This window comes from Fistularia commersonii, chromosome 31 (genome assembly GCF_037954325.1).
Source record: "Fistularia commersonii isolate RoL2024-O1a breed Wild chromosome 31, RoL_Fcom_v1.0, whole genome shotgun sequence".
NCBI classification, from domain to species: domain Eukaryota; kingdom Metazoa; phylum Chordata; class Actinopteri; order Syngnathiformes; family Fistulariidae; genus Fistularia; species Fistularia commersonii.
This window is the reverse complement of record NC_141314.1, coordinates 11,480,070-11,497,923: the sequence shown is the minus strand read 5'-3', so window position 1 is coordinate 11,497,923 and position 17,854 is coordinate 11,480,070. Positions and strand designations below refer to the sequence as shown.

General features: G+C 54.5%; 1 protein-coding gene across 5 annotated transcripts in view; it reads left to right on the top strand.

Moving 5' to 3' along the window:
• The window catches only part of LOC147215901 (spermatogenesis-associated protein 13-like), a 41,386-nt gene that overhangs the window by 19,221 nt on the left and 4,311 nt on the right, over positions 1–17,854 (top strand). For 3 of the 5 annotated variants that reach the window (XM_086178755.1, XM_086178753.1, XM_086178758.1), the window contains 9 exons: positions 4,638–4,817; positions 6,208–6,297; positions 7,307–7,507; positions 9,006–9,185; positions 9,811–10,043; positions 10,706–10,835; positions 13,236–13,367; positions 14,955–15,198; positions 16,234–16,302. In XM_086178755.1, coding sequence (XP_086034881.1) covers positions 4,638–4,817; positions 6,208–6,297; positions 7,307–7,507; positions 9,006–9,185; positions 9,811–10,043; positions 10,706–10,835; positions 13,236–13,367; positions 14,955–15,198; positions 16,234–16,302 — 1,459 coding nt within the window. Of the gene's footprint in view, positions 1–4,637; positions 4,818–6,207; positions 6,298–7,306; positions 7,508–9,005; positions 9,186–9,810; positions 10,044–10,705; positions 10,836–13,235; positions 13,368–14,954; positions 15,199–16,233; positions 16,326–17,854 lie in introns of all 5 variants that reach the window. The other 2 variants (XM_086178757.1, XM_086178756.1) reach the window with 2 other exon arrangements.

Below are 17,854 nucleotides of genomic sequence, written 5' to 3'. Positions count from 1 at the left end.
ACAGCACATGTTAGATGTTTTGGAGAGAAGGTCAGAGAAGCCAGACTGAGATGGTTGGGTCATGGACAGAGGAGGGATAGAGAATATATTGGTAGACGGATGCTGGAATTGGAGGTCTGGAGGAAGACCAAAGAGAAGATTTATGGACGTCGTGAGAGAAGATATGAAGGTAGTTGGTGTGAGAGAGGAGGATCCAGAGAATAGGGTGAGATGGAGAAGGTGGATTCGCTGAAGGGAGAAGCCGAAAGAAGAAGAAGAAGAGGTTTCATCCTTCATCCTGGAGGCGTCCCCAGTTCTACAGGGAGTTTCCCCAATGTGACCTACAGGTTTTTCAATATTACCTTGGATATTAGAGATATTAGAGATATGTCGGTGTCTTAACAGGATGTGCAGGAGCTCCTGCAGCAGGAGCTCCAGCAGGAGCTGCTGCAGGAGCTCCTGCGTCCAACTGATGTCAAACGGCTGAAACCTCCGCGAAGCAGGAGATGTTTCCCTTCATCGCGGGCCGTAAATAACAAACGAGTCTTATTTTTGGAGGCTGGGCGGAGGAGCGGGGTGGAGAAGGCAGCCCCCGGTCAGGGAGCCCCTCCCCCGGCGCCGGGGGACGCAGGACCGCCTCTCCACGGCACAGCCGCTCTCCGCGCCACGCACTCCACCGGAAGGAGGCTCGCCAGCTGCGGACGGCCTGCGCACAGCCGCTCCTTGTCCGCCCGGAGAGCCCCGGCAGCCGGGGGGACGGAGAGAGGGAGAGGAGGAGGAGGGAGGGAGAAGGAGAGAGAGAGAGAGAGAAGGAAAAGGAGAGAGAGAGAGAGGGAGGGAGGCAGGCGAAGCACCGGCAGGTGTTGACTGGCGAGGAGCTCACGGTGCAGCCTGATGACGATGATGATGGTGAGGATGATGCGTCTCTTCCCAAACACTTTGTGAAAACCCGCACGCGGCGTGACGAGGCGTGCGTGGACGCGTTTTGCTTTCGTGTCGGTGGATTTCCCGGTCGCTCCGGTTCGGTCCTGGGAGGGAGGGAGGGGGGTAACGGGTAACGGGCGGCCGGGAGCGCAGCGCTGCGCCACGGCCTCGGACGTCCAGACGTGCGAGGTGGTCGCGGCGCCGGTGCTCGTGAACGAATCCGGAGCTCCATCGTCGATCCGCGCCGTGCGTGCATCACCGTGTGTTTCTCCGTTCCGGTCGTAGCCGTGCGGATCCGTGATCCTCCACCTTCTCCGCGGATGACCGCGTCCCTCCGTACCCCCCCCCCTTCCCCCCTCCCCGCCTCCCCGCCTCCCCTCCTCCATGTTGGATCGCTGTATGACGCGCGCATCCCTGGGATGCCGTCGTCGTCTCCGCGCGGGCCGCGCAGGTAGCATCCTGCTAATGAGCGTGCACGAAGCGCGGCCCCGCTCCCGGCCTGCACGCTGGCGGGCGGCAGCCAATGGCGGCCTCCGTCTCTCCAGGTCTCCCCCATTTTAGATGCGGCCCGACGCGGCTCCCATTTCACAGCCCGCGACGGCCACGGCCCGTGGACGCCGCCGGCCCCGCAACCCACGCAGGGAGGCAGAGCTTCCAACACGCATCTCTGGGAGATGTGTGCTTGTGCGTGTGCGTGTGGAAAGGCTTGTAAGACGGCAGGGAGAAATGCGTCTTTGTTTCCGGCGTGTCCGCGCGGGTCCGCAGGTGCCATCAATGTTGAATGAGCGTCAGGAATAGATGCGTTAAAAGCCCTTCCCGGGCCCGTGACGGCCCTATTAATAGGACGGCCGGGCTGTGCGTGTGCGTGCGTGCGTGTGCGCGCTCGACCGGGCCAACGCTCCGGCTGGTAGATGTGCGCGGTGTGAAATGAACACGCGTGAGCGGGGAAGCGTCCCTTTACCGGGGCCTTTCCGGAGCCCCTGCGCGTGCACGTGCACCGAGGCGTGTGCGTGTCGGTGTGCGAGCCCGTCTGGCCGCGAATGTTGATCGGAAGTTGTTTTCCTTCCCGCCTCGCGAGACGCGTCGACTCGTCCGCGGCTCCTCCGGGGCACGCGGTCACCGGGGGCGTGCGTGCGCGCGCGCGTGCGCTTGATTTCTTTTTTTTTTTTTCTTTTTTTTTTTTTTTTTCTGGAGCCGGAGCATCTTTGATTGGCTGCCGGAGCCCGGGATGTGAGTGCGTTACATAACGGGGAGGACGGACCGCGTCACGGAGACGAGCCGCCGCCGCCGCCGCCGCGCTACTCGACGTCTCGGCTCGGAGGACCTTCATCTCGGCCGCTTGTCATGCTCGTGTGAGCCGGACTTCTCCATGCATACCCTCTCCGAACACTTCCACGCCACCAACATGGTAAGGCTGAAGAGAGACGTGCGTGCGTGTGCGTGCGGCGGGCCGGGGCTGCGGGAGGCTCCGGATGCCGCGGGATGCGGGGCTGCAGAGACGCTGCGAGCAGAAGAGCGGAGCATCTCCGTCCTCCTCCGTCCGCATTGCCTCGCTCTGACCCAAATAATACGGCGGCTCGGTTCGGCGTCGCCGCTCGCAGCCGCACCGGAACACCGGCGGCCGGTGCGGCGGTCAGCAAGGCGACGGCGTGCGTGTACGCGCCGGGGTTGGAGCCACGTCCGAGGCCGTGCTGGGGCAGGAGGAATTGGCAAGATTGATTATGTAATGCTTTTAATTTATTCAGACGTGTGTGTGTGTGTGTGTGTGATGGAGGGATCAGAGGAGCCTGAGATGGACCTCCACCTCCTTTCTGTGTCTGTCACCTCCATCACAGCAGATTGATGGGGCCTTGATAGATGGTGCAGGGGCTGAACATGGAGCCTGTGTGTGTGTGTGTGTGTGTGTGTGTGTGTGTGTGTGTGTGTGTGTGTGTGTGTGGTTTGGGGATGATTAGACCACGCACACACCGGAGTGTGTGAGAGCTGCGAGGTTGACCTCGGTGCCAGAGGGCCCCTCGGTGCAGCTCCGCTCTGAGGCCCTGCTGTGGGGCAGAGCTGCGCCAGAGTCCCGCTCATGTTATTCCCCCCCCAGATTGGTGCAACAAAAGATTCAAATCAAATTCCCTTTTTTTCCCCGACTGGATTTTGAAGTATTTTTCTGTGCGGTGTTCGTCGGTGTTGTTTCCATGGCAGCGTGACACATGTTTTTGCGCTAATCCCGCTCTCCTCCTGTAGCGAGGAGCTCCGAGGCTCGGGCCGGAGCCGCCGCCGAACCGGCCCACCGGGGACACGTCTCACCACGGACACATACATGACATTATTCATGCCGCCAGTGACCGTCTGAATATTTGACACACACACACACACACACACACACACACAGCCCTGGATGTGGAGATAATCCGATGCATCCTGAAGTGTCCTTGCTTCATCCCATCGCCTTGTCGATACATTTGAAGCATCCTCATCTGTCGTCATGACGACGGCTGTTCTTTCCCCTCCAGGCACGGACAATCCCCCCCCCCCCCCCCCCCCCCACACACACACACACACACACACACACTCCTCTGCCCTGGTTGGCTTGTGTTCCCTGCAGCTGTCTCAGTGAGCCGTCAGTGTTGTGGGCTGCTAAACAGATTTACGGGGCCAACGTAGATGCTGAGTTGGAGAGCTCAGATCTTTGCGGGACGTTTGGCCGGATGAACAAATCGCTACCTTCCCTGGCGGTTCGGGTCGCGTCCTCGCGGCTGCCATGTTGTCTTTGTGCTGGAAGGAGGTTTGAAGGAGGCGAGGTTAGGAATGAAGGAGGCCTTCAGTATCTGCATACCTGCAGCCGAGCCGTCTGCTGCTGCTCCTCCCCTCCAGGGGCCGGGCGCCTTGTTAGCTCCGGACCGGGAGGAGCGCTGGTGAACACCACTTTGAAAAGAACAAGTGGAACACACACACACACACACATATGGCCGTGGCTTTGTCCGGCGTGTACGTGGGCTTAAGCGCGGCAGCACGTGTGTGCGCATTTGTTTGGGACGAGGCGTCTCGGCGTGATGGATGGCCGGGATGGTCCTCGGCCGACGCGGGAGGGCTTCCACAGCAGCATCTTCTGCTTTAATGAGAGCAACCTTCAACCCCCCCCAGGAGAATACTGATCAGGATGACATGCTCGTACAGGCCGGCCCCGGCGTCGTGCACGGAGCACAATAGTTGTCGTCGTGCAATTAAGACATTTGTTTTCAGCGTCACGCAATTTCCACATTATTTATTCATAATGCTGAAATCAATGGGAAAGATTTGATGAGTCATCCTTCCGTGTTTTTTTTTTTTTTTTTTTTTTTTTTTTTTTTCCTTCTCCAAGAGACAGTGCTGCAGATAATGTAACCCGCGCTGCTGGCAGAGTGAAGGAGAGGAGATCATCCCTTCTCATGTGCTTTGCTTCCCAGAACTGATATTCCGTTACACGTGTAATATTGTAATGTCATGACGGGCCCCTCGGCATCCCGCGGGGGGACCGGCGCCGAGCCGCCCGACTCGGCTAACGTTGTCGTGGACCGGCGTAGGCCGTGGCCTCGCCCTCCGTGCGTTCCGTCGTTCGGGCGTCCGATGATGATCCGGGGCGGTTAAAAATCATGGATGTTTTTAGCGCGCCTCCCCTGACCGGCCGCCGTTTTTCAAACGATGCGACGGTCGAGGAGGACGTACGCTGACCCGCTGCCTGTCTGTCCCCCCCGACCACCCAGTTGATAAGTGGAGGCTCCATCGTCAACGCTGAGGCGGTATGGGACCATGTGACCATGGCGGACCGGGAGTTGGCGTTTAAGGCCGGTGACGTCATCAAGGTGCTGGACGCCTCCAACAAGGACTGGTGGTGGGGCCAGATTGATGAGGAGGAAGGCTGGTTCCCTGCCAGCTTCGTACGGGTGAGTTCACCGCAGCCACGGCTGGCCAGCAACCATAGACACAACACACTCCCACGCACGCACAGAGCCGGAGGCATACGGACATATGCGCACGACGCACACGCACGCGCCAACATGCACGATTGTAAAAATCTATTCAACATCCCCTTCACAAATACACAGCGATGCAGTATGCATTGGTATACAGCTCTGGAAGAGAAGAGACCACTGCAAAACTATCGGCCAAGTCAGTGTTTGCTGCTGTCTTACTTGTAAATTGGCCATTTCTACATCTGTATTTTTATGTATATATTTGTGTCTATATGTAGGAGACCACTGTAAAAGTCTCTGCTTCTCTGATTTTGCTATTTACAGGAGTATTTGTTTGAGTGTTCACGTTGGAATTCGGAAATTGTCTGTAGTTTAAGGAATGACACAAATGTTCATTTCGCACAAGGATATACTTTATAAATGGAAAAACCAGAGGTGCTTGTATATAATTCTGCAGTGGTCCCTCGGTTTTATTCCCGAGCTGGATACCGGAGGTCCTCGACTCGCGTCGGAATTCCGTTCCGACGGCACGATGTTGCCGTTGAGTCGGAGACGCCTGTCGCGCACAGAAACGCCTGTCGGTCAGCTGGGCTAAAACAGGGGTAGCGTCGCAATCGAGGACATAGAACTCTGTGCGGTAAAAATAAGAAATCAATAAATAGACTTACACTTGGGAGCCGCGATGAAGGGCAAAAAGTTTCAAAAAAACAACACGAACCAAAGACGGCGAACGTCGCCGGATCCAGTGCGGCGTAGAGCCGGCGAAGGCTAGCGAAGCCGCCTTCCTCGCATAGCGCCGCGCGACGACGTGTTCATCCGCTCCCGTCGCCAACGAGTTCCAGCGTCAAATTGTTTGAATGTCGCAAACGGCCTAAAGGGCGAAGGGGGAACGATGGAACAAGACTTTGTTAGTACGTTCATGGGAGACGGCGTCGGTCGAGGACGTTGTAACTCGGGACCGGCCGAATGTAGACATTTTCACTACTCCGACTAAACCGCAAGAGAAGACAGATTTGGCCGGCGGTGCACGGTGTGTTGGGAGCGACGCGTACTTTAGCGCTCGCTTCCGCGGTCCTCTTCGGCGCCTCCCGTCCGCGGCCGAGGTGGACGATTCCCCGCTCGTACCGACGCGTCGCCCCGGTCGTCTCTGACTTGAAATGTTGGGTCTTTTGAGAAGGAAGGTTTTGGCGTCCTCGTGGCGGGCTGAGCTTCCCGCGGCAGAGCATCCCCGAGACCCTCCTCGTCATGGCCATCCCCACCTGTCCACCTTCCATCTCCACTCCCGAGAGGGCAGGGCAGACAGGCTGACTGACTGTCAACCAAAAAGTATCTTTCTGTTGTGTCATTCTTTCTCTCCAAGGTGGAACCCCACCCTCCTCAGCCCCAAACAAAACAGGTTTTCTATATCAACCCTATAGCAACTCCACGCTTCCAAAACACCACGTCAAAGGTGCGTTTTTCCAAACTTCATCCACCCATCCAGCCCGCCTGCCCGCCCGCCCGCCCGCCCGCCCCGCTCCAGTCTGTCCACGCAAGCGCGCCCTCGACATTTTCCAAAACATCACCATAACGTCACGCGTCATCCCGTCAGGGTTCGGCGGAAAGGCACGGCGGACGAGTCAAAAGTAAAGCTGACGCCTCGAGCGCTTTCGAGCGGATTCCTCTCGACCGACATGAATGTAATATATAGGAGATGAACTATATACTCTGGAATGACCATTCCTGGTAACATTCATGCCCATTCCTATTCTGCATTGGTCATTCTGCTCCGTCTTCTATTTACTGTTGACTCTGACTACGTATTGGTCTGGACGCTGCGCTCCCGGTTCCCGTCTCCGTGCTCGACCACCCGTCACTCCGCTTGTCTGTGGCGCTGCATATCTCATCCTGTGTTTGGCATTCTACCCGTTGGTTTCTTTCTCGATGTTCTCTTGGCAAAGTGTGTGTCGTCAGGTGTTGGCTGCTGGGCATCTTTTTTTTAAAAAGAAAAAAAAAAAAAAAACACGCTCATGTTTTGGTCCTTGTTTTTCTTTATCGGCGCGAGTGTAACATGTGTGTGTGTGTGTGTGTGTGTGTTGGGAGAACGCTCACATGTGAGGAAAGTGTGTGTGTGTGTGTGTGTGCGCATGTGTGTGTCACATGGGGACATTGGGCATGGGATGCCCTCTGGAAACCAACAGTGCAGTGAATCATTTAGCCTTTATGTCCTTTACCTCTAAATAATGCTGTCTCTGTAAGATTTGTCTTCTGCGTGCACTTAAGACAAGACGGTTCCAGCTATATTGTCATTTTTTATTTTTCACCTAAGGAAGAAAACCCAAATCTCTAAATGTATCTGTTTGCTAATGTTTTTTTTTCCATCAGATTTATAAGCATAACTGTGCATTTTGTCTTAGAAGTGTTAGTATTCATGACTCTGTGTGTGTGTGTGTGTGTGTGTGTGTGTGTGTGTGTGTCAGCTGTGGGTGAACCAGGAGGACGGCGGGGCGGAGCCGGCCGAGGGGACCAGCGAGGTGCAGAACGGGCACCTGGACCCGACCAACGACTGCTTGTGTCTGGGTTCGCCCCTCCAGAACCGGGACCAGATGAGAGCCAACGTCATCAACGAGATCATGAGCACAGAGAGGCACTACATCAAGCACCTGAAGGACATCTGCGAGGTAGGAGAACCCGCGGGCGGCGCCGTCACGCCTCGACGTCCTGCCGCCAAAATGGCACCTGAAGTCCAAACTGCACGAGTGCCATTTTGTTCAGTTTTTTAAACAAATGCACCATCTACCTTTTTCCACCGCCCTCCTGTTTTCAGCTGGCGAGCTGCTTCTACATGACCGAGTCCAAATGATCCGGCTACCATAAAAATGCAGACGGTTTGTTTGCTTCTGAGTGTCGAGTTACAAGTAGCCCTCCTTGTTTCCTCCCCCTGCGGCAGCCTCACAAACAAAGAGGATACCGTCTCATTTTGCAACCGCTAAAAAGATAAAACAGAACTATTTGTGTCCGACATTTCATCTCTTTGCGTGCCATGTCAGATTTCTAAAATTGTATTCATTAATAAATTCATTTTTGAGATGTACCTCGCTCGCCCAGCTGCACAAACCCATGTTGTACAAAACATCCCGGACATGTCGCCGTTCCACATTTCCGCTCCGTGGGACTTTTTGCACAAACAAAATGAAATGGTGGGGAAAAAAAAATATCGTAGGTTTTCCGCTTCCTACTCGTTGCCGCTCATTAAACCTTTCTTGAGTTTAGTGTGTATTGCTTGTGTGGCTAACTCTGCGTGGCTAACTCTGCGTGGCTAACTCGGCGACTCGCCAGCGTGCGAGAGTTTTCCATTTGCCGGTGCGAACGAACGCCATGCTTAGTGAGCAGCGCGTCAGAAACAATCAAATGCCTGGGCGCTAATAGATGCTAGCCTCTCCTCCGTCCTGTTTACGCCGTGCCATCGATCGCTAGATGGCCGTGCACGGAAGAGGCGCAGTCGCGATGCCCGTCATCGCTTTTGGTGATCTCTGATCCTCCGGGAATAGCAAAACCGAAATAAACTCGGTTGTAGAAAAAAAAAAAAATGTCAAGAACTCGTGCAAAACAAGGATTTATCATCGGCCGACATCAGACGGGGTTTAATTGCGCCTTTGCTTTGGAGGAGGAAGCAGCGTGCGGACACTCGTGCTCATATCTCAACGGGACGTTGCGCCTAAGGGCTTTTTGCCGACACAAACGCGTCACAATAAAAAGAAACATTTCCATATTGTTGTGAATCCCGTACTTTGGAAAAGTCTATCTTGAAGCAAGAGTCCCACCAGTGGAATTGCCTTTTTTTTTGTTTGTTTTGTTTTCATTTTGCTGCCATCTCGGGAATTTTTGTATTTCACAAAGACGGGAGAACGGGAGGTCACGGGGTAGAAAATAAAAGAAAAATAATTACTTTTTTCCACACGGCAAAGCCTGGGGGAATTTAATTAACTCCATGAATTGTTCTGACAAATTGGCTTGACCCTAACAAAATTGCTTTTGTTTATTATCAAGGGATTTGATGGTGTGTTTTGTTTGTTTTTTTCCCCCGTAACCTTTTGGCTCTGCCACAGATTAGGACCCCCGCCCTCCGACTGTGTCGCCCCAGAAAAGCCAAAGATAACGCCGCCCGTGTTTTTGCAGGGCTACCTGCGCCAGTGCAGGAAGCGCGTGGACATGTTCAACGATGACCAGCTGAAGGTCATCTTCGGGAACATCGAGGACATCTACCGCTTTCAGATGGGCTTCGTTAGAGACCTGGAGAAGCAGTACAACACCGAAGAACCCCATCTCTCCGAAATCGGGCCGTGCTTTTTAGAACACGTGAGTGTGCGTTCGATCATCCTATTGGCTAGCGTGGAGGCTAGCTGCTTCTCCTGGTTGGATTCCAACAGGGGGCGCTGCTGTGTGGAGCCTCCATGTTCTCCCAGTGTCTGCATTGGGTCGCTCAGGGTTCCTCCTACGGTCCAAACACATGCAGGAGGTTCACTGGAGACCCCGCATTGTCCAGGGGGAACCCACCCACCGCCTGGCGACACCTGGGATAGAAGTTGTCGACACGCAATTTGGACAATTCTTGTCCAAATCTTCTTGTCTCGGCAGCTGGACTCGAAGACGTTTCAGACCCTCAACCGAAAGACCTCTTCAGTTCTAATGACCTCTGGGGGGTTCATGAATGTCTGCCAGGTTCTCGGGCGGGTCCGGGTTGTGGCGGCTCGTCGTGTAAATGGAGTCGTATTCAGAAACTCCCCGCAGGTGGTTAGAACTGAAGAAGCTTCTCGGACGAGTGAAGAAATTCAAGTCCGCTCGCCAAGATAAGATTTCGACAAGAATTCACCCTGACCCCGGTGACCGAGAACCCCGGCAGACGTCTCATGACAATCGTCCTCGTCGGACCTGAGCTGGTTGTGAAAAAGGCCCTCGTTCATCCTCCCCTCTCGCTCTACAGCAAGATGGCTTCTGGATTTATTCGGAATACTGCAACAACCACCTGGACGCGTGCATGGAGCTGAGCAAGTTGATGAGGGACGGCAGGTACCAGCACTTCTTCGAGGCCTGTCGACTCCTCCAGCAAATGATCGACATCGCCATAGACGGCTTCTTGCTCACCCCCGTCCAGAAAATCTGCAAATATCCCCTCCAGTTGGCGGAGCTTCTCAAATACACTGCTCAGGAGCACAGGTAGGGAGCGCATGTGAAGGCACCCGAAGGTGCAGCTGATGCCGGACGGCTGTTTTTAGGTTGTGAAGCCGCCGCGACCGTTAACGCCGCTCCGACGGTTGAACCGGCGCGGATGTTATTTACGCTCATCTAGAAATCTCAGTCGTTTTGAGACACGTGATTCATGAGCATCTCGGTGTCGCGAACGCGGGGTCGTCGCGCGGAACGTGCAATAAACCCCCGGCTGATGATTTCCTGCGTGAGAATCCAGGTGTGCGAAGTCATGCGTGCAAGCCGGCGTAAACACGGTGTAAGTGATTCAGCGCGTCTCAGCCGGCTCCGGGTCATTCACAAACCATGCGTTCTCAGCCAGAGCGAGGCAGGTGCCAGCTCTGCCGGCGAGGCCTGCCAGATCAGTGTGTTTGTGCAGAGAGAAGGGGCTATATCTGGCAGATTACTGCGCAGTCAAACACACACTCGCTCCTCTTTGGATCCTCGGCACATCTAAGACCGCCGCCGCCGACAGTAAATAAATGTTATTATTATCCGCCCCGTCACGGTTCTTAATTTATATTCCGACTTCTTCGGTCTTTCGCTACGACGACGTCACAAGTCGCCAGAACGGAAGTGTTTCTCCCGTCTCGGGGGGGAAATCGCTCATCGTGCCCGTTTTCTGTCCGCAGCGACTATCGATACGTGGCGGCGGCCCTGGCGGTTATGCGAAACGTCACCCAGCAGATCAACGAGAGGAAGAGGAGGCTGGAAAACATCGACAAGATCGCCCAGTGGCAAGCATCGGTGCTGGACTGGGAGGTGTGTGTGTGTGTGTGTGTGTGTGTGTGTGTGTGTGACTGTGGTGACCCTGTAGGTCATGCAACACAAATATACAGCATTATAAATGAGGGTGAACGTCAGTTTTTATGATTCCCAAGTGCTGGCTCTCAGGTTGTTGAGCCAGGTCTTTGCTGCGCTGCCATTGGCTGGGAGGCTCCTTCACCCGTAGAGCCACCGTAAGACTAACCAACCAGGACGGGTCGAGTGTCCGGGCTCCCGGGTGGAAACCGTCATCGAGCACTCCTTTATCCGCCGAGCCCTCTCCCGCTGTAGTGATCTGTCTTGTTTGACCGGGTCGTCAATTCTTCACCTGGAGGTCTTTATCCCGCTCCCGAGTGTTTGATGCTTTTTCTCTCCGGCCCGGAAATTTACGGGGCGTCGTTGTCGTCCAGCGAGCCCCGTTCCATCGCTCCCCGCTTGTCGAAGGGGTTTTAAACTCCGACGGACCAGTTGTCCGTTCTAAATCAGCAAGTAGGCACGTGTTTGCAACCAGTCTGGCCTTCATCACATTTTGCCCGGCCTCTTCAATAATGGTCACATTCTCACATCGGCCAGTGTCAGGATGTCTTCGTAGCGTTCCACGTTGTAACGTGCACGAAGTCACGCTTGGACGGAGCCTCCGATACGGTATTTGACCCTCCTCATGGTAAAACTTTGTCGAAAATCTAAACGGCATCTGGAGTAAAGTCAGTGGTCGAAGGGCAAAGCCGAAGCCGTGAAGCTCTTCACCCCAGCTGGTCTCTTAGTCCGCTCCAACTCAAGAGCAGCTCTGTCGCGGTGTTCGCTTGACAAATGTCAATCGCAAATGTTGCATTTGGAAGCAGCGCACGTTGGCATTGAGACGTCCAGAGGTGAAGAAATGTGTGCGAGAAGGTTGGAAAGGGTGGAGAAAAGTATCAGCCTGGATGAAGGGAAAGGTGTAGAAGATGAGAGCAGCCATGTTGTCCTGGTTAGACACTGAGGAGAAGACTGGAGGCAGAGAAGAAGCTGTGAAGGTTCCTCTTTGGGAGCGAGGAGGACGGAGAGGATCGGAAAGAACTCCAGTAGGAGTTGATCGTTCCGGAGATAAAGTCACGCCGAGGTGGTGAAACCATGGAAGATGTGGTTCGAAGAATGCTGAGGTCGGAGCTGTCAGGCAGAAGGTCTGCAGGACGACCAGAGAGAAGATTTATGGATGGAGGGAAAGCGGACAGGAAGGTAGCCTGTGTTTGGAGGGGTGAGATGCGGCAGATGTTTCCCTGGAAGGAGCAGCCCAAAGGAAAAGAAGATATGCGGCCACTCCTGCAACGCGTTCTTGGTGCTTTGATTTTTTTTTTTTTTTGTAGATACCGAGCCTTCCTGTTTCTCCAAACACAGGAAAGCCTCTGTGTTTGCCGATTTTGGAAACCTGAAGGATCCTCAAAGGGCCGGCGTGCTCCTGTTTGACCACTGGATCCTGGAGTGAGAGCGGCGCCGACTCCTGACCACATGTGACGGGAAGAAAAGGCCGCATGTTGCGGAACCTTTTCCGAGCGACGACACGGTCGTGGTGGTCGCAGCGGGACCTCCGGCGGGGCCCGGGGCCGCTCCAGGCTGAGCGTGAAGCCGTCCAGATGAGTCAGCATCTCCACGTGGTTGAAGCAACGCTTCCTCGGGGTTGGAAGCGATTTGCCGCCTCAAGAGAAGGACATCAAGTATCTTTATTTCGTAGAGGATGGCGGAGCGTGGAGGTTGACGGGCCGATCTCGGAGCCCCTCGTTGCGCAGGAGCTGCGATGGCTCTTCTGGAGGAAATGGGAAGCGACGACTGGAAATAGAAACCTTGTTTATATCTCGTTCTGTGACTGGTGACTGAAAGGCGGAACGCCGGTTGGTCGTGACGCCCAGGCAGGGCGGAGCCGGATGAAGGACCAGGTCCTTCCTTTGGAGGTGCTTCAGTTGTCTAAGGCCAGCGGGCGCCAGTTGTCAGGAACGTCCCGGCCATACGTGGCCAGCAGGAAGCCCCAGGAAGAAGGAAGAACATGCTAGGGGCCGTAGCGGGAGCCTCGCCGGGCAAAGGTGAGCCTGGCAGCTCCTGGAGAAGAGAAGGGTACGGATGGAAAGTCCCGGTCGGTGAACGAATGCATTCCCAAGAACGGTTCTCTGGAAATTTCCAAAGAAGCCGCCCCTGTGGGACGACGACGATGGCGAAGGCCGGGACCGCGTTCGGCATCCATGCACTTTTACATGTTTGTCTCTTTGACGCGCTCAAAAGAATATCTCCTCCATGTTCATGCTCAACTAAAAGGACGCAACCTTTTTTTTTTTACTTCTATCTCTCAACCTTCGCCGAGGATATTTTCCGTGGTGTGAAATGAAGTCGTTTACAAAGTTCACTGAATTTCCCTTTGTGTTTGTCTAGGGAGATGATATCTTGGACAGAAGCTCGGAGCTCATCTACACGGGGGAATTATCCTGGATCTATCAGCCGTACGGGCGCAGCCAGCAGCGAGTTTTCTTCCTCTTTGATCACCAGCTGGTCCTCTGTAAGAAGGTAGACTCTTTTTGCTCGCTCATTTCAAGATGTTTTTGGGGGGTTTGGCCGAGCCGCCGCGCACCCTTCCCTGCGCTCCTGAGAGTTAGGCATCGCACGCGGATGACGGAGACGCTCGAGGACAACGTGACTCCTTCAACCTGACCCGAGGAGATTACGTAACGAGAGTTTAGGCGCAGGAGTCCTCGGCGGAGATGCGTTCAAACGGCACCTCGCACAAAATGGAGCTGTGGAAGTTTGGGCTTTGCACAAAGGCGGCGCGCCGCTGTCAAGACGGATGCTCACGCTTGGCTAATCTCATCCGCGCGCACAGAGACGGATACAAATGCGGGCAGACATTTCCACCGCGCGTTCACCGAGGCGGCGGATCCGCATGATCGCGAGCCTCGAACCACGAGGTCTTAACCGTTACGCGCGGGGTTTCTTCAGCCGCTTTACCCTTTTTCGATCTTCGACGCCCGGCCTAAAAACGAACTCCGTAATTCGCAACGATGCGTTGGCTTTGTTGGTCCGGTGAAAGGACGACTCCTCGAGACATCACGCTCTGGCTTTTTCTTGTTTTTTTCTTTTTCCTCTTCCGCAGCCTCCGTACAACCTTTTTAATGACAGCCCCGAGGGCGCGTTCATCCCACGTTGTTGCATCTTTTCTTCCCGTCTTATTCTTATCAGTACATCGCTGCGGATTTGTCCCTGCACGCTCATTAGAGGTTTCTTCCCTTCTACCGTCGCTGACCTTAAAGTGCGACCGGGCGTTTTGTGGTCCTCGGGCGATAAAGCACAAAGAGGGGCTCGTGTGGACATTACATAAAGATAAGTTGTTGGCTCGGATTGTCTTGGCCTAATGTACTACTTGATGACTTCACCTTGTGCCTTGGGAAGCGGTGAAACAAAAAAAGGAAAAAGAAAATCATCCATATGAATGGAAGTTGGTTTCTTTTCAAATGGAAAGACGGCGCTCCGTGCCGGCGGCCGCCAGATGAACGGGCGCGCGGTTTTTCAGCCTCGCACTCACGCCTTCGGTCACGGGACGCCCCCGGTCGGCCATCGGATGTTGAGCCTTTGCGTTAAGAGGCGAGGGTACTAAACCCTGCGCCGTTCATCGGCCAAAACCGCAGGACGGCGTCGACTCCGCGTGGATCGGTTGAACCGGGTTTCCGAGCGGAGCGGGTTTTTCCCGGAGAGACTTGTACCGCAGCGTCTCCTGGTGCTGGAAATCCAAAGAGGTCCGAATAAACCGGCACCGAAGTAGCGTACGCATGATGAGCGAGACAAAGAGGGCGCCTCTCGCGGCGTCAGTAATTCAGCGTTAAACAGTCGTCGTCGTGGTTGTTGTTGTTACATCCGCAGTGAGCTCGTAGGCGTCGATGCCGGAGTGATAATAACGGGGAAGAGCAGATTTGCAGAGAGATCTGGCATTCTGCAATGTGCAAGGATGGTGTTTGTGTGTTTCACAAACAGATGGAAAGGGTAACATGAGACAGATCGTCAGAATAGCAAAGAGAAGGTGGCTTGTCGACACCTCCGAGGTTCGGCGCACACGAGCCTGTCGGCGCGCAGTAAAAGACCTCCTTCCCTGCTCTTTCCCAGGATCTCATACGTCGGGACATCCTGTATTACAAGGGCCGTATCGACATGGATCGCTACGAGGTCCGGGATGCCATAGACGGACGCGACGACGACTTCAACGTAAGTGTGAAGAATGCTTTCAAATTGTGCAACAAGGACAGCGAGGAGATCCACATCTTTCTGGCCAAGAAACCGGAGGAGAAGATCCGCTGGCTCAGGGCCTTCCACGAGGAGAGGAAGATGGTTCAGGAGGATGAGAAAATCGGTTAGTCACGCCGCCGACGTGCACCGCGCCGACTTGGAAAGAATTGTCTCGTTCACAACCGACACCGAGGCCGCGGTCGAAGTCGCACATTCGTAGCATCAAACTGTTGCTGTCGGACTATTGAGCGCACGCGAATAGTAGCCCCGCCGGCTGAAAGTAAGTCAATAAATCTACGTGTGCAGATACAGGCCGCACTCGTCTGAAAGCTGCATGGGTTCACGTTGTAACATGGGATTTACGCATAAACATTTTTAGTAAACTTTTAATTAAACACGTACCGGTAACATCCGCACGTACGTACGGGAAAAGCTTTTTCCGAACAGCGGCTGTAACGCGGCTGATGGAAAAGATGAATAATGAATGAGACGAGGAAAAGTTGGTCCGTCCATTTTCTCCGTCCTCCTCTAGCCGACGGCTATCCGTGTCTTCCTCCTGCGCATTAAAACCGTTAAAGTCGTCGTTTTCTTCGGAATCGGACGGCCTCAGAAGCGACGAGGCTCAACGTTTTGGTTAAGTGAACCTCGTTCGCCCCCGAAAAATCCGTCAATTAGTCGTCGGAGCCGCCGGGTTCAAACCGTGGGGGAAAAGTGGCGTCTTCTCGTCCGGAAATGAGCGGACACGGAGATATCAGACGTGAGACGGTGTTCCGCGTGGGACGGGTGTCCTCGGTGTGCCTGACGGAGCTCCGGAGTCGGTAGAGTCATCGCGTCCTGTCGGAAATAATCAAATATTAAGCGGACGACTGAAGATGTTTGCAGATGTTGCGCCTCGTTCGTTCACCGCATCCACGTTTACTCAATGACTCGCTCTAAGTCATCCCGGAGGTAGGACTCGTCACGGCCTTCAGGAAGACGAACAAATGCCTTTGTTAGATGTTTATGAGAAGAGCGTTCATCAGGCGAACTCCCGTTTTCTGACTTCATTTAGCAAACCGAAGCGTGAGCGTAACTTTTAACCCGTTTGTGTTTTGAAGGAGCCGCCGGCCGGCCGGCCGACTCCCCGCTCTGTTTCACCGCTCTGCCGTCTGTCGCTTAGGTTTCGAGATCTCCGAGTACCAGAAGCGACAGGCAGCCATGACGGTGAGAAAGGTGACCAAACAGAAAGGTGAGGCAACAAGAAGATATCAGGTGATTTTCCTTTTCTTTTCCTTGCCGGTGTGCTCTGTCTTCTCATCGCTGTTTACTCGTCTTTTCGACCCGCTCTGGTTTTGCATTCTACACTTTTTTCCGCCAAAGAAAAAAAATTTGCTAACATTGTCCGTCGACGCCGCGGACGAGACGGTCACCGAACGACGGCGCTGGAAGCGCAACGGATTCGCGTTTTCTCGCCATCTAACCTTGGCTATCTCCTCGGAGTCGGTCGCGCGCAGCAAAAGCAGCTGATAAGCATCAATGAAAAGACAGAGGGCTGTTTGCATGAAGTATTGATTTGAAGGGTGATAGCAGTGTGCGCCACATGCGGGTCCTCTGTCCAACTTGCAAGCGGTTCGGCGGTGGAGCGCCAAAGTCCGCCGCGTCACGGCCGAAACCGCGGCGCCGACCCGATCCCTCCCGGCTTACGGCGCCGGTATTCGACCGGTCGCCGCGAACCGCGTGATAAAGCGTGACGGAGCCGAGCGACGGCGCTAACAGGCCGCCGGCGTCCTCCGGGACGTTTGTCAAACGAGCCTTCGGAGAGGCCGGCTCTCCGCCGACAGAGGGCCGGCGTGTCAGAACTGCTGGCATCACCCTTTGGTAGTCGCTAGGCTAGACGTTTCCACATCTGACTGATGTTCTTGCCAGTTCCACGATGAGCATGACCATCCATGAATGTATTAATGACCAATAACCACTGCTGGATTGTTCTCTCTGACATTAGGATCCCTCTAGATGTCTGTCAGAAGTAAATGTTGTGTGTTTCTAAGTGCTGTATGTGTACATGGCTGGCACAAGGTGAAGTACTCTCTTGAATTTCAGATTCATTTATAGATTTCATCTTGAGAAAGAGGGCCATGTTGTATGGACATGGTTTGAAAATGATAAAGGTATATGCTCTGGAGTTCTCCTTAGCGCTAGCACAATAAGATGCCATGGCAACTGCTAAGCAGCATTGGGGAGGCGCGGTGATTGACGCCGGCGTCGGAGCCACGCGCTCGCCGTCCAATCTGTCCATCGAGCACTAACCGGGCTCTCCGAGATAAACGGGCTCCGCTAACACCGGTGGCTCTAACCACCTTCTTCCAAGTGCCAAAAGCAAAATACCCACGACAAAAGAGGTCTTTTTCTGAGATGCCATGGCAACTTTTGACTATTTCATCTCCCAGTTATTGACCGTATCTGATTTCCAACGACACTAGCGTAGTTGTGATGCTTGTAGACCGTAGGCCGACGACATCCTAGCTCCTAGTCCGATGCATATTAACGGCTTTCTTTTTGGCTCTATTTTCGCCGCTCTTTGTGTTCTTCGAGTGTCGAGGGTGCTCTTCAGACAAACGTTCTGCGGGAGAACGACGTCCGTGGCTCAAACGCCCGGCCGTCGCCCCGGCGCCCTCGGGGTTGTCCCGTGCGCGCGGCGCCGAGTTTGATTGAATAGCACCTCCGCTCCCCCCTTGTGTCATCGCTAGAGCTGACTTCTTCCTTTCCCGTCCGATTCAGCCGCCGTCGTACGATCATACCGT